Source organism: Lissotriton vulgaris, chromosome 3_1 (genome assembly GCF_964263255.1).
Source record: "Lissotriton vulgaris chromosome 3_1, aLisVul1.2, whole genome shotgun sequence".
Taxonomy (NCBI): domain Eukaryota; kingdom Metazoa; phylum Chordata; class Amphibia; order Caudata; family Salamandridae; genus Lissotriton; species Lissotriton vulgaris.
In genome coordinates, this window is record NC_141689.1 from 711331887 (window position 1) to 711348387 (window position 16501).

Consider the following 16501-nt stretch of genomic DNA (forward strand, 5'->3'; position numbering starts at 1 on the left):
CCCTCCTACCCTTTAAAGATGATTTTCTTCTGGGTTTGCCCCATGCTTCCTCTCTGTGGATAATCTGTGTCCTCCCCCACCCCAGAAAGTAAAGCGAGCACGGGGAAGAAGTTGAGCAACTTCACCAGTATCTAAGTGTAGAAGACATGCATTGTGACAAAGACTCACAATATGTGTAATATTCCCAATTGTGTCATTTCCTGAGCTTATTCTCGCTTCTGTCTCATGCCTTGCCTCTATCTGCTCTCTTGATTTACCACCCCATTTAGCCGTACAGATCCCTGTCTTTCCCCTCTCCATCAGTAGTGTAGCAAGAATGCCACGGGCCCTGGTGCATGCAAGGACAGGTTGCCCTTTGAGTCTTGGGGTATGGGAAAATACAGCAATTGCCAGGATTTAATGGGCTCCATCCTTAGGGCTCGGGGCACTGGTGCAACTGCACCTGTTGCACCAATAGTAGCTACATCCTTGCCCCCTTTGTGGTTCTACATATGCCCATCTTCTTTGGCTGAAAAATAGTAGGCAATCTGTTGTATGACTTAATCACTTTTCTCCAAGGACTTACCCATTCATTGTGATGTTTTTGGGGTACTTCCTTTCCATTTCACTGCACTCCACACTCATCAGGGGCTACCCGTATAATTGCCTTGGTATCACCTCTCGTGCCCATTCTCTCAATAACACACCATGCCTTTGTATCTGTCCACTCTGTTGTGCATTTCTTCCGATCAACCCCTTCCCATTGTCGTCTACCCCGCTCCTTTGCTACTTACCACATAACATATAACACAACACAACACAGCACAACACACCATAACATAACACGTGTAATTGTAAAGTGCAAGTTCATCCTAAAGGGTATTCAGCCACTGAAAAACAAATTGCTTTTGTTGCCATACACAATAAAACACATTTTAACCCCTTAAGTGCTGCTGACGGCCAATGGTCGTCAGCAGCGCTACCTTCCCAGTGCTGCGCACGACCATTGAACGTCCATTCAGCACTAGTTCTAATGGACAGCGCAGCACTGGGGAGAAATGTTTACACGCAGCTAAGGTGTTAAGAACCTCAGAAATATTAAGTGAAAGGCTTAGTGAACTTATGTGGATTCGAACCTGTAACAATGAAGTGAAAAAACAGTTCCTGTAGTGGATACATTAGTCCACTTACCCATCAAACTGAATAGTTTAACAGGTGATGCTTAATATGTGGTCCGTGGATGCCTCGTGGGCTGTGACGTTTATTTTAGGGATCTGAGATTGCTTAGAAAACGAAATAATATGAACAAATTAATAATGTGTATAAGGAAACACCAGTGGCGTCACTAGGGTTGGTGTCACCCAGTGCGGGTAACTCATGGTGTCACCCCCCTCACGATTTACCCCATGAATCCATGATGGACCTTCTCGAGGAGATGTATTCATCTGTGCAGCACCTAGGGAGGGGGTCCTTCTTCTTCCAGGGCCTTTCCAAGCCCACTACTCTACACCGGAGTCTAAAGCACTGCAGAGGTGTTACCCATCCTTTCATAACTCCTCCTCTTGCTCCTTGGAAGCCATGCGTTCTACTCAGAGTATTTCCCTGCTTGCTTTCGGTCTTCCCTGCAGTGTTGTCACATTCCTGTCCCCCCCAGCTTGCTATCACTACCTTGCCTGCTTCGCTTCTGTCTCCCTCTCTTCCCTTCACCTGCCCTCCAGTCTGGCGGCCTTGACCCTGTCTGATGATGTCAAAAGGCCTTCTCCTATCTCCGCCTGCTGGCCTCCCTGAGCCTGTCTGATGACTCGGGATGGCCTCCTACCTCGCCTTCTGGCCTCCCTGATGACTCAGGATAGCCTCCAAACTCAGCCTGCTGGCCTCCTTGCCCCTGTCTGATGACTACAGGATGGCCTCCTACCTCAGCCTGCAGGCCTCCTCCTGTCCTGCCAGTGACATGGAGGCCGAGCAGGGAACCTTGAGGGCAATAATTTATGAAGAAGGCCACACGGGATCGATAAACAGGCTGAAGAGCGGGGGTGGGAGGGTGCTGCACCAAGAACTAACGACGGGTCTGACTGTGAGCAAAGGAGACTGGAGGAAGAGGTCTCCATCTTGGAAAACGACACTTTAGGAATCAACGAGACAGGTGTTAAGAGGAGCAATCACCCTAAAGTGCTGTTACATCTGTGACTACCTCCACCCCCTCCCCCCCAAATGCGTGCACAATGCAAGAGTCCACAGGACGTGGGGTGCTGGGGTTCGTGATCTCACTCAATTATTCAGTGAGAGCCCTGTTCACCAGAGGGGCAAGTTTCTATGCTATATCTGTACTGTCCGCAGCATGAGCGCGCGAACACTGTGTTGAAACCAAACTGTAATGATATTTCATGACAGAATCATGAGCAGAACAGTGAGAAAATCTCTTTAGATGCAAGAGTTTCTGATACAGGATGGTGGTGGGGTGTATATGTGCAATATTGTAATACTTCTTCAAACTGGAACGTGTGGTAAAAGGTGTGAGGCTGCTTTTGTAAAACACGCTTATTACAATTCAGCAAACGAGTTACACTAAATGGCAACCCCAGGCATGTTAACTCCAGGGGTACTCCTTGAGAGTGCACCGTGGTGCACAGTAAACCTAGACGTGAACACTGACGCACGAGGCCCTTCTCAACTCCATCTAATATAATTCAGAGCTTTCCTGTAACAAGAATTTGATGAGTTAATGAGCTATTCCAGAAGGCGCTACCTTGAGACAATATAATATTTGTTACCAAGGTCGAAGGTCGCCTTATTGTTAACGTCACCAGAGCCTAACAAGTTGGCATGAAAGGGCCAAGGTATATATTTTAGAAACGTTTGTAATCTTCCTCTGTGCTTTAAATGCTGAATTCATTGCTCTCGTGTGGTCTTCCCCATTGGTGTGCATAAAGGGCTCTGTGCAGTTGGAACGTACGTATCCGGCCCGTGTTCCGGGCACAGAGTCCAGCAGCAGGCACGTGCTGGGCAGGCAAGGCGCCTGGGCACACAGGCAGGCAGGCCACTAGAACAGGGTATGTGCAAGAGGCAACTCGGGCGGTCTGTTGACAAACATATCCAAACAGACCAGGACTGCGTTCCGGGAACATCCCCTTTATTTCATTTATACGTCAATCACCTGCGAGGGTGTGTCTTCTAGTCTTTTCAAGCAGCATAACTACAGTGTTTGTACGAAGACAATAAAGTGTACTGTGCAGCCCCCTCCCCTCTCTCCCCCCAAGTTTCTTTACGTAACTGAGTGGTATTCATGCTATATTTCATTTCAATAATATTTCAACATTAGTAAAAAACAAATAAATATGAAAATCAGTAGACCTGCATACAACAATGGCACACGTGTGCAAATACAAATGTGCGAGTTAGATCATATGTGCTGCTTCGTACACTGTGTGCAAACAGGCGTACAGAAATGTTCTACACTGTTATCGCATGCATATAATAAATCACAAATCTCATTATAAAACGGGGGACATTGTACATGATTGCGCTCATGTGAGCTGAAATGCTCATGACACTGTCTTTGAGCACGTGCATGCTCTATTTTTACATGTGCACTATACCTTCACGGTTATTCAAAAATACACACGTTTTATATAGTGTATTGTCAATGGTACTCTGTTGTATGTGTATGTGTGCAGGGCTCCGTTCTATCTTCACCTGGGACCCCCTCTGTGTATATGTGTCGGTGTCACCCCATGTGGCGGTGTCACCCAGTGCGGTCCGCACCCCCGCACACCCCTAGTGACGCCACTGGGAAGCACTGATTGAAGCAGCCAGTGCTTGCATCTTGAGAGCGTTGGAAAACCCACAAAGTCATGAAGAAAGACCATTGATCGAGGCAGTGGTAGGGGGATTAATACCACCTCACCAAGTTTGGTGCCAATTGCCTCCCAGAAGGGGGAACAGTGGAAACGTCACAGAGAACATGTACCATATTGCAGCGAGTATCAGCACAGCACCAGCAGTCTGAGTGAGGCAGCAGCCGCACCATCCGCAGTTTCATCAGAGTCCAGTGTCGGTTGTGTAGCAACTTAAAAAGGCAGAACTTCAGTCGGACCTCTCTGGCGCTGCCACCCAGAGCCTCTAGGAGCTCTGCCATTTGGTGCGCAGGATGTCCATCAGGGGCACCAAATATAAATTATGGGTCAGAAGGCCTTAGAAGTAAGACATCATGAGCCCATGGTAGCAGGCTGAGCCAGCGGGCGAAACAGTGTACAACTGCAGATAGTGCCTGCATTGGCCGGGGCAGGCCAAATTTCTTCCTCAGCAACTCAAATGGTTTGATGGTGCCCTGGGCCCATACCTGTTGGAGGATGAATATTCCGGCAACGTGCCACACACCTCAGTCAAGCACTGTGACCCCGATACATAGACTGGCATTGCCCCAAAAGGGTGCTTGTTTGCGGAGGAGGGTGATCCAGGGAAGTGGTGCTAAATTTTGTAATTTTGTACTCCTTCACAAATCATCCAATATATCATGAACATAAATATTTAATATAACCAAGAAGTTGAACCCATAGAAACTCTACAACCACTTACAATTCATTAGGTCCTCCAATAGATCTTTGTAAGAGCTAATAGGGACTCAGATAATTAGAGACAAAAAGCATTTCCTTCATTAGAACCTAAAGTGAAGAAATGCCTGTTTAACAAAATAGTCAAGCTGTTTCATGTCAATAAATACTCCAATAAGAAAAACAAAACTCAGTATATTTATCAAGGTACCTTTATCTTAACTTCAAGATGAATGGTCAATGCACAAAATCACATTAGAATTATCTATACTTTGGGTATTTCATATTAAAACAGGTATAATCACAGTACAAAACAAAAATACATCATAAATCAATAACTGGCATGAGAGAGAGAGAGAGAAAACGAAAGATATACTTTGAAATATCAGTATGCAATTTTAGATTTCATACTAACCTATATTTCAATGAACTAAAGCACAGCGCGCAAAATGAGCTCAACCTCCAACTGTAAGGTATTAGCGTATGCAATCTTCACCAGCTGAAGAAGTATAAGGGAACAATCAGGAAAGTTTGGTTCAGGAAAGACCAGAGTTTGGACCAACAGCATGTCATGCTCAAGGTTTGCACGGAAAAGTAGCCATCACTTGTTCTTTTCCCGCAGGGTAGTTATACCTGAAAATGTTCCCAACTCCAACCCCCAAATGTAACTACTCAGTTTTACATGGTTCTGCTGGTTGGGATTCATGGTGAGATCATGGAATGATCATTCTTCAGGCCAAATGATCTGGAACTTTAACGTAATACTTTTTTTCTTTGTCAATAGTTTCTTTAAGGATATATCTAGTCACTTCAGAGATAGGAAGCATACTTGTGGCTTTTCATATCCACACACTCACTTCCGAGTTAGCTTGCAACAAAGTTAACACAATTATTCATAGAAAGAATACTCTAACCGTAGGAGGAAATTCTAGTGATAAACATTCATAACTAAAACAAATAGATCAGTCATTTTAGAAATAATGAAGGACAAAGTACAATATTATGAAACCTACATTTAGAAAAATACACTAGCAGGGTTTGAGGCCACATGGAAAATTACATTATTCATCATTTTCTAAAGAATAATCACACTATTTATTAAAAGACATTTAAGAAAATGGAGAAAACATAAGGGACAATTAAAATAAGCATTATTATTAATCGTATAAGCATGAAACTAAAAGCAATAACATTTTTCCTTTAAACATTTTATAATCTTTTTTTTCTATTAAATAACTAACATCTTTACTTTTCACACTAATATTTATCGATATTAAATTTCTCTCTCTTGTCTTAAATGACTATTTAATCAGTTTGTAAACCTTCTGCATGCTTTTACGACGCAGTTTTAAATATTTTACGTGTTGTGTCACTCCTGTTTTATTTTACGATGCAGTCTTAAGCTCTTATGTGTTTTCACAAGAACACACTGTTAGTTATGTTCATTAAATGAATGTTAGTTCATACTTGATGAGCAGATTTGATCAAGCAAAATAATTCTCAAATAATCTTGCTCCATCAAGGGAGGGCGTCTACCAAGAAGAGGAGTGGGAGCGGGACCAAGACTCAACCATGGCCTGAATCATATGGTTTTTAGAGTCTGGTGCAGAGGTCTCCTGGTGGTAAATGGAGTACAGCCCTCCGGGCCATCCAACGAGATTACACTTGATCAAGACCCATAACATAGGGGTCGGGTCTGTGGAAGCATGTAGGCAAGTTGCACCAGGTGTAAGGGACAAGGCAAATCCAGACCGCCACATGAGCAGTGGGCCACCAGGTGGGTGCTGGCCAGCCGAGGTCAAGAAGAAGCCCACACAAAGGCCTGTGAAATCCTTGTCCACGGAGCGCAATAGTGAGAGGGGCACAAACATGCCCAGGATGTTGGTCCGCCACAGCAGAGTTTCACAAAAGCTTACTGACTCTCCTCATTGGTCCACGTCTTGAGCAGTGTGAGGAGCAGTGATTTCTGCAGGAGTATCTCTATGCCGCATTTGGGCGTTCCCATTGGGCAGTGGGGTGGGTGACTAATGTGAATCACCCTCCCAACCCAGTCGCAACAGAGCTTCTCCGTCAACAAGAGGAGTGCCACAACCAGGTGCTTGGGTTGGAGACATGCCAACATTTTCTTACACTTGATAGAGTGTGTGAGGACATGCAGTTTCCAGGAAACAGCATGGCGGGGCACTGGGTGGCACATCACTGCCATGGGTAGGAGGGAGTGAGCAAGAGGCAGAGGGAGCTGGGAAGGGCCACAAATGAGGACAGAGGAGAGGGCAAAGAGTTTGGAGGGGAGCAAAAGGAAGAACAGTAGGAGACAGAGTAGAAAGATAAGAAGACTCCCATGAGCGGGAGAAGGGGAGGGGGAAGGCAGGGAAAGGGCTGGCATGGAAGGGTGATCAGAAGGGGGAGGAGGAGAGGAGGACCAACCCTGTGGCTGGGCTGGGGGTGAAAGGAGATATCCAGGGCAATGGGCGATCAAGAGCCAGCCCGGGGGGAATCCTTGACTGAATCCTTGAAGAGTGTCTGGAAGCTGAAACTTGGAACCGCTGGTCCAAACCTGGGAGCCCACGCGACTAGGGAGGCCCCAAACAAATAGGAAAACAGAAAGGGGGCTGACAGAGTGGCCATAGGATGATAGTACCATGTAAGAGGGAATGGGTAGAAAAATTAGGCCTCAAAGGCAGGAGAAATGATATCTGAAAAAACAAAAACTGAGGAAAGCCATACTCGAGGTAACTGTGCGCGCAGGCAAATGGGGTGCATAAGCCAGGCAGGCTCGGCTGGATAAAGAACAAGGTGCAGGAGAACAAGTGTTCCATGCTATCACAAGCTGGGAATGGAGATGGGGACGAAGCAGCCGGACTTAAAAATAGCAGACAGTAAACATTAAAAACATTAGGCAACCATGCAAAGGTACAAAAAGCAAGAAGTTGCCCACTCCCATAAAATACGTATCCAACAGACAGTCTGGAGGCACACCCAGTGGAGTCCAAGCAGGAGGGAGAGCCAGGGAACCCATTGGTGTGCAGATGTCCCAGGCTTCAACTTGTCTGGACCTCGATCCAGCGTAAGGGCCGGCCACTGTCTGAAGCTCCTTGTCCTTGCCACTCTGGGATCTATGCGAGCGGTCATGGAGTCTGTCTGAAGCTCTCTGTCCTCGGAACCCAAGAGGGTGGAGTCTGGCAGGGGAGCGGCTGCCGGCAATTCTGTGGGGCCTTGGATCTGCCATTCTTCATGAGCCACATCTGATCAGGTTCAAAGAGGCCAAACCTGATGTCAAGTTCCCACATGGGCCAGGCAGGCTAACAACACTCTGTGACGATGGTGCGATGGCTCCGACCAGGATCCGCATTCCTCCCCGGTGGGCAAGTTGAAATTGCCGAGTGGGGAGGCCAGTGTACCCTAACAGAACAAAGTCCAAGTCCTGAGGCTGATGAGGAGGGGGAGAACCCCTCACCAGTATTATCAAGGGTGGCAAGTGGGGTGGACGAAGATGGGGGGCAGACTGTGTCTCATACCCCTAGCACTCAACGACCCGCTGCCAAGGAAAGCCAAGTGGCCCATGAAGAGACCCGGCAGCTAGGAGCCCGCACTGGTGGACTCTAGAGCTTCAGCAGGATAAACTTTCCAGGTCCAGGGAAGGTAAAGAGAGTCAAGGTGGGAGAGGGTAGGCCAACGTGTCCACTCCTCAAAGACCTGAAGTGGCCCCCAGGTGGGTTGCGGGCCAACTGTCACTTCGGTGCCCCAGGCCTGGCGGCATGAGGCAGTCACTTTCTTAGGCCGTGGCAGGGCACGACGGGCCAAAGTCCGCTGACATGCACCAAGTCGAGGAAGAAAGGGAGGGCAAGCCCTTACCCCTGCTCACTCGATAGCAGAAAGAAGCTTTGCGGCCTCCTCCCAGCCTCATAGGCTCCCTCTGGTGCAGTCATGCATGTGGTTGCATCGGGCCAGACCACCAGGAGCTAACTGCAATAAGGAAATCAAGGGGACTCTGATGGTGCACGGAAGGGTCCCGCTGCTAAAGGTCGGCCACTCTGTCCCGCAGCAGTGCTGCTGGCGTTGCTGTGTCCCCATTGAGCTCTACGCGCAGGCAGCTATTTTCATTAGCTGCCAGACTCTGTCACCAAGAAACAGGTCAGGGAGGGGCATTGTGGCAATGGAGGAGTGGGAAGGTGCCAGCAGGAAAATGAAAGGGGGAAGTTACATGGTGAGGAGCAACACAAGGGCAGTAAGAGAGGGAAAGCGGAATAACGGAGCAGCACACGAATAAGAGAGCAAGAAAACAGATGCACTCCTATTGACTCGAAAAAGGGCCCAAAAGGCCTTAAGCCACATGCCCACAAGATCAGAACATAAACACGAAGGAAGAAATCTTCTTGAAGACTATGTCTTCAACCGCGGTCCGCGGAGGGCCGCAGCCTTATGAGGCCGTAGAGGCATTTAGCGATGCAGGGCGCGCTACAAAATTCATTTTATTTATTAAATTGTTTACTTACTTCCAATTATCCATATTCCGGTTTTAGCACCCACCACCCTGCCCCTCTCCCGCCCCGCCTTTCCGACCCACCGTAATTCCCTCCACGGGCCGTGGCTGTATGTCTTCTTTTCTCTCCCTTGTTCTCTATCCTTTCCCTTTTCACCCATTCTAATTCTCTTAGCGAGACAGTGGATAAGGGGACAGCCAAACATATATACTGTGTAACTGTATCCTTGACAATCGCAGCCAGTTTGGGCTGCCATCCTGTAACGACAAAGCGTGGATGACTATATTTGTAAAAAATCTATAAAAAATATGTTGAAATAAAAAAAAAGATAACACAGTGATTAATGTTCTTCTAGGAGAGAGAAGGAGTTTTGTCAAGTGGAAGTTTTAACTAATTTTATGGTGGCACAGAGAGTTAATGTGCCTGCTGCAAAGAATGTGTACCATGCAGATCACCAAGTGCATACAGTTTAAATAGGTCAGACTTTTGTCAGACAGATCCTTTTTTACTAGCAGTATAGTTGTTAAAATCCTAACATGGAACAGTGTGCTAATATTTGTCATCTAAGAGCTGCATGCAAACTGTAAGGTATAGATTGGAGAATATGATGTTTTCCTCCGTCTTTTATTATTCTTATGTTTCAAAAAGGGTTCATTTCAGTAAAAAAAATCCATGTTATAAAATGTAACCCCCAACCATGGGGTTATGTTTTATTCTGCGTCTGTGCTTCTCAAGACCAAGCACTCTTAAACTATACTGTCTACCAGTATGGATGACATGTGACTCACCTTGTAGTCCTCTGGCTTATGTAACATTTGCTATACACTAATTTACGCACATATGATTGATTGTCTCATTGTAATGTGTGTGTGATGTAAAGTACTTTGACACCCTACACTGATATAGGTGGCGCTATGTAACTAAATACATCTGAGAGAGAGTGGTTATGGAGACTTGAGGGGGCACTGTTAAAGGATGGCACTGAGGGAGCCTGTGCAGGGCGCCCATGGGGGTGCCAACAAACATTTTCTTACAGGGCACCACCAGGGCTAAAGCCGGCCCTGCGTGCAACAGATATTTGCAACTCTTTTTCTGCCCATGAGGCCCATTATATTACAAAAAGGGCTGCAGACACGTGCCCCTTCTGTCAATGAGATCATGTGAGTGAATATACTTTGCATGAGGCGTCACAGTATGCTACTGACACAATGATAGTTGTCTGTTTTTTTAGGCAGTGGCGTCACTAGGGGGGTGCGGCGGGTGCGGACCGCACCGGGTGACACCGTCACATGGGGTGACACCGACACATACACAGAGGGGGTCCCAGGTGAATATAGAACGGAGCCCTGCACACATACACATGCAACAAAGTACAATTGACAATACACTAAATAAAACGTGTGTATTTTTGAATAACCGTGAAGGTATAGTGCACATGTAAAAATAGAGCATGCACGTGCTCAAAGACAGTGTCATGAGCATTTCAGCGCACATGAGCGCAATCATGTACAATGTCCCCCATTTTATAATGAGATTTGTGATTTATTATATGCATGCGATAACACTGTAGAACATTTCTGTATGCCTGTTTGCACACAGTGTACGAAGCAGCACATATGATCTAACTCGCACATTTGTATTTGCACACGTGTGCCATTGTTGTATGCAGGTCTACTAATTTTCGTATTTACTTGTTTTTTACTAATGTTGAAATAATATTGAAATGACATATAGCATGAATACCGCTCAGTTACGTAAAGAAACTTGGGGGGAGAGAGGGAGGGGGGGTGGGACGGTTGGGGGCTGCACAGTACACTTTATTGCCTTCGTACAAACACTGTTGTTCTGCTGCTTGAAAAGACTAGAAGACACACCCTCACAGGCGATTGACGTATAAATAAAATAAAGGGGATGTTCCCGGAAAGCAGTCCTGGTCTGTTTGGATATATTTGTCAACAGACCGCCCGAGTTGCCTCTTGCACATACCCTGTTCTAGTGGCCTGCCTGCCTGTGTGCCCAGGCACCTTGCCTGCCCAGCACATGCCTGCTGCTGGACTCTGTGCCCGGAACACCCGCCGGATACGTACGTTCCAACTGCACAGAGCCCTTTATGCACACCAATGGGGAAGACCACACGAGAGCAATGAATTCAGCATTTAAAGCACCGAGGAAGATTACAAACGCTTATAAAATATATACCTTGCCCTTTCATGCCAACTTGTTGGGATCTGGTGATGTTACCAATAAGGCGACCTTCGACCTTGGTAACAAATATTATATTGTCTCAAGGTAGCACCTTCTGGAATAGCTCATTAACTCATCAAATTCTTGTTACAGGAAAGCTCTGAATTACATTAGGTGGAGTTAAGAAGGGCCTTGCACATCAGTGTTCACGTCTAGGTTTACTGTGCACCACGGTGCACTCTAGAGGAGTACCCCTGGAGTTAACATGCCTGGGGTTGCCATTTAGTGTAACTCGTTTGCTGAATTGTAATAAGCGTGTTTTACAAAAGCAGCCTCACACCTTTTACCACACGTTCCAGTTTGAAGAAGTATTACAATATTGCACATATACACCCCACCACCATCCTGTATCAGAAACTCTTGCATCTAAAGAGATGTTCTCACTGTTCTGCTCATGATTCTGTCCATGAAATATCGTTACAGTTTGGTTTCAACACAGTGTTCGCACGGTCATGCTGCGGACAGTACAGATATAGCATAGAAACTCGCCCCTCTGGTGAACAGTGCAAAAAACACAGTTGATGAACAGAATGCAGAACAATGTCTTACATTCACCCCAGTACAAAGATCTGGGCCTCAATCCATCGTTTTTTTGCACTCCACACCACCCTAGGTCAGACAATGGCTATATGCAAATCAGCCTTGACCCTGTGCCTCATGGAAACAGTCGAGCCCGAACTACCAAGTCATGTCTTTCCTAGACCGGAATCAAGCATCCAAGGACCGGTTTCTGGCTATTAGCCTTCCTCAGCCTGGATAGCTTGACTCCAATGATGTGCAGAGCCTGGGACTCACGTCTGAGCATACCCAGCCCACTCTGGGTGAAAATTGCTAAAAACACAGTTGATAGACAGAATGCAGAACAATGTCTTACATTCACCCCAGTACAAAGATCTGGGCCTAAATCCATCGTTTTTTTGCACTCCACACCACCCTAGGTCAGACAATGGCTATATGCAAATCAGCCTTGACCCAGTGCCTCATGGGAACAGTCCAGTCCGAACTACCAAGCCATGTCTTTCCTAGACCGGAATCAAGCATCCAAGGACTGGTTTCTGGCTATCCCAGATCTTTTGACTGGGTGTGAGTATTTGATTGATTCAGATGCTCTGTCCATCACCACCCCCTTTTGTACCGCCTCTGGTGAACAGGGCTCTCACTCAATAATTGAGTGAGATCACGAACCCCAGCACCCCACGTCCTGTGGACTCTTGCATTGTGTACGCATTTGGGGGGGAGGGGGTGGAAGTAGTCACAAATGTAACAGCACTTTAAGATGATTGCTCCTCTTAACACCTGTCTCGTTGATACCTAAAGTGTCGTTTTCCAAGATGGACGCCTCTTCCTCCAGTCTCCTTTGCTCACAGTCAGACCCGTTGTTAGCTCTTGGTGCAGCACCCTCCCACCCCCGCTCTTCAGCCTGTTTATCGATCCCGTGTGGCCCTCTTCATAAATTATCGCCCTCCAGGTTCCCTGCTCGGCCTCCATGTCACTGGCAGGACAGGAGGAGGCCTGCAGGCTGAGGTAGGAGGCCATCCTGTAGTCATCAGACAGGGGCAAGGAGGCCAGCAGACTGAGTTTTGAGGCTATCCTGAGTCATCAGGGAGGCCAGAAGGCAAGGTAGGAGGCCATCCTGACATCATCAGACAGGGTCAGGGAGGCCAGCAGGCGGAGATAGGAGGAGGCCTTTTGACATCATCAGACAGGGTCAGGGCTGCCAGACTGGAGGGCAGGTGAAGGGAAATACTCTGAGTAGAACGCATGGCTTCCAAGGAGCAAGAGGAGGAGTTATGAAAGGATGGGTAACACCTCTGCAGTGCTTTAGACTCCGGTGTAGAGTGGTGGGCTTGGAAAGGCCCCGGAAGAAGAAGGACTCCCTCTGTGGGTGCTGCACAGATGAATACATCTCCTCGAGGAGGTCCATCATGGATTCATGGGGTAAATCGTGAGGGGGTGACACCATGAGTTACCCGCACTGGGTGGCACCAACCCTAGTGACGCCACCGTGCTGAGGACATATTCCAAATGTGGTTGCATGGGCAAACTGACTCTTGACAGGAACACCACATTGGAAATAGCTCAATATCAGTGTGCACCCCTGGAACTTTTTAGAGAGGAGGCCAGCTATCCTGCTGAATATATGTCAAAATCCCGCATACAATAATCCCGCATACCATCATCCCGCATTTTTCATCCTGCATATACTATAAGGCCGCAAACTAAAAGAACTAAAACTTTTAGAACGAAAATGCCTTTAGCACGCATGCCTTTACAACGTAAAAGCATGCATGTTAAAGGTATACTCATTGTAAAAGTTTTAAAGGTAAGTGAAAGTACACTACACTACCATACACTACCAAACACTACCCTACACTACAGTCCTTTTACTACATTTACACTACCCAGCACGACCCCCCAACACTATCATTAAGCACTTTACTTCCCTACACAAACACTACAACAGTACCTTAATACACTACCCCCAGCATGACCCTACACAACACTACACTACTACACTAAACCACTACACCCCAGCATTACCCTACACTACACAAACACTACACCACTACCCTAAACCCTAAAACACAACCCCCAGCATGACCCTACACTATGCAAACACTACAACACTACTCTAAACCCTAAAACACTACCCCCAGCATGACCCTACACTACACAAACACTACAACACAACCCTAAACCCTAAAACACTACCCCCAGCATGACCCTACACTACGCAAACACTACAACACTACCCTAAACCCTAAAACACTACCCCCAGCATGACCCTACACTACGCAAACACTACAACACTACCCTAAACCCTAAAACACTACCCCCAGCATGATCTTACACTACGCAAACCCTACAACACTACCCTAAACCCTAAAACACTACCCCCAGCATGACCCTACACTACGCAAACACTACAACACTACCCTACCCCCTAAAACACTACCCCCAACCCCTATTACACTTTCCCCAGCACGACCCTACACTAAACAACCACCACAACTCAACACTACACTAACACAACACTACACTACACAATCACTACCCCAGCACGGCCCCCACCCTTAAAAATTAAACCAAACCCACTTACCTCTCTCATCGTCGTGGTTTACAACGCAAATACATTTACCATACATGCCTTTACAACGTAATTCGTTGTAAAGGCATGCGTGATAAAAGCACATGCGTTATAAAAAAATGCGGTATAATGGTATGCGGGCTGAAAGCAAGTGCGGGATTATAGTATGCGGGCTAATGGTATGCGGGATAAAAAATGCGGGATAAGGGTTGATTACCATCCTGCTTGCGAGCACTTGCATTAAAAGATGGAGCCATGCTGCTATTCTCTTGAATGAACTCAGGCGTGAGTATGTGCTGGTCAGAGCACATTATTACCATTTATAACCTGCAGTTTGGCCCTTGATCCTACACACACTTAGCAAAGTATTTTAAAGCCGAAAATACCTCATTTTCAGCTATGAAGAATTGACAAAAGGATTCCTGGCAGGCAACAATGGATTTATTGGTTCAGATTTCTCTTCCACATGTGCTGAGAAATGTGCAGTAGTAAACCACACTGGGGGAAGTGGGTCTTACTACTGATGGTTTGCTTTGTAAGTTTGTGATCACCCTTTCATGTGGATGTTTGTGAACACTGCATGTCTGTGGGCATTCACAATTTCCAATCTGACCCCTTTTAATCCTGGAAATGGTCAAATGGCGAAAGGCTGGAGAAACTCCCTTTAGAGATTAGGGAGAGGAACGAATCACCACCAGAGTTGGTAGGGGTGTGAGAAAGGGCTTTCTGCACAGTGAAAACAATTGTACATTTGTGGAGCAAACCTCTATCCACCTGTGCTGCAATCTATGTAATTATGCTACTTTCCTCATAAGATGTATAGGAGCCTATAGGAGTTGCCCTATGACATTTCCAGTAATACACCTGGAAATCAGTGTTTGGTACAGCTTTCCAGAAGTACTGAGAATGCTTGTGAATTGAAAAAAGTGCAAATGTACCTTTGTGCGCTGATGTAAATCTCTGCCTTCACTCTTAAATTGTTTTCTCTGAAATAGGCTGATTGGCTGGTGACTTGCAGTATGTCACACTACTACTGTGGCATCATTGTCCCGGTGCACATATGCGGCAAGGCACCATCAGGCTGCAGGGCCCAGCAGTTACTTGTCCGCATTTTCACAATGCTGACCCCTGGGGCAAGTGAAGGTCGCAGACCAATCTTCCCCCGGGGTGCTGTGTGCTGGCCAGGAGGACCGGGTGGGGATTGGTCAAGTTAGGGGAAGGGGAGGGTTTTAGGTAGGGCTCTAAAGATGTCAGGAGAGGAGTATCCGGCCTCTTCCTGACACCAAACATTAACTGGAGGGGATCAGAAAAGTTAGTCCTCCCGCCCACTCTACATGTTGTAGGAGGATGGGTGGGAATTTTTGGTAACAGCGTTGCAAGTTTACTACTTGTTGCAGGGCGTAGGCGGTAGTTTGGAGGGGTGGTGAATCACATACCAGCAGATCCACTACTCGGTGGGGCAAGGGTGCACAGGCGACTGATGGCGGTGCATAAGATGCAATGAACTACAGAAGGATCTCCAAGGGAGGATGTTTGGAGGTCAAGTGAAAGAGAGATTGGGTATATGGAATGAGGTCAGGGAGAGAAAGGGGGAGGAATGAAGCAAATGAGATGGTATATCTGGAGGGGGGAAGCGGGTGAGTTCTGACTGGTGCGGGGAGCATGAAACTGTACAGGTTATGTCAGGATTCATATTTTGGAATTATTGTTAATGTTAATAAGGTTCATTAGTATGTTAGCAACCTTATCCTAATAAATGGCCTTTTACGCAACTATAACAGCGTGGAGTGTGGTTTTTACAAGAAGACCCCTTGGGGCCTGAAGATATGGGGGGGGGGGGGACAGCAGTGCCACAGACCCGGTGTGTGCGTGGCTTGCACTCTCTACTCTACCACACATTGTAGAGCACTGACATTCTGAGAGCTGTGGGTGCTGCCCTATCAACACTCCCATGCTATATTTTTCATCTCATACATAGATAACAGAGCTAGATTTTTATAATGTTCATTTTGTGTGGGAGCAGGAGGCAAATATTTTCAAAATCATTTATCCTTTCTTATTGGACACTTTTCTCTTTTTCTTGACCAGGTAGACAAGAAAATTATTCGAACTGAAATAGGAGTGCTCCTTCGGCTTTCACATCCAAATATTGTAAG

General features: G+C 46.6%; 1 protein-coding gene across 2 annotated transcripts in view; it reads left to right on the forward strand.

The window, feature by feature from the left end:
- The window catches only part of CAMK4 (calcium/calmodulin dependent protein kinase IV), a 1210775-nt gene that overhangs the window by 667458 nt on the left and 526816 nt on the right, over positions 1-16501 (forward strand). The window contains exon 3 of one of the 2 annotated variants that reach the window (XM_086961011.1): positions 16434-16496. In XM_086961011.1, coding sequence (XP_086817137.1) covers positions 16434-16496 — 63 coding nt within the window. The remainder of the gene's footprint in view (positions 1-16433; positions 16497-16501) is intronic. The other variant, XM_086961012.1, reaches the window with a different exon arrangement.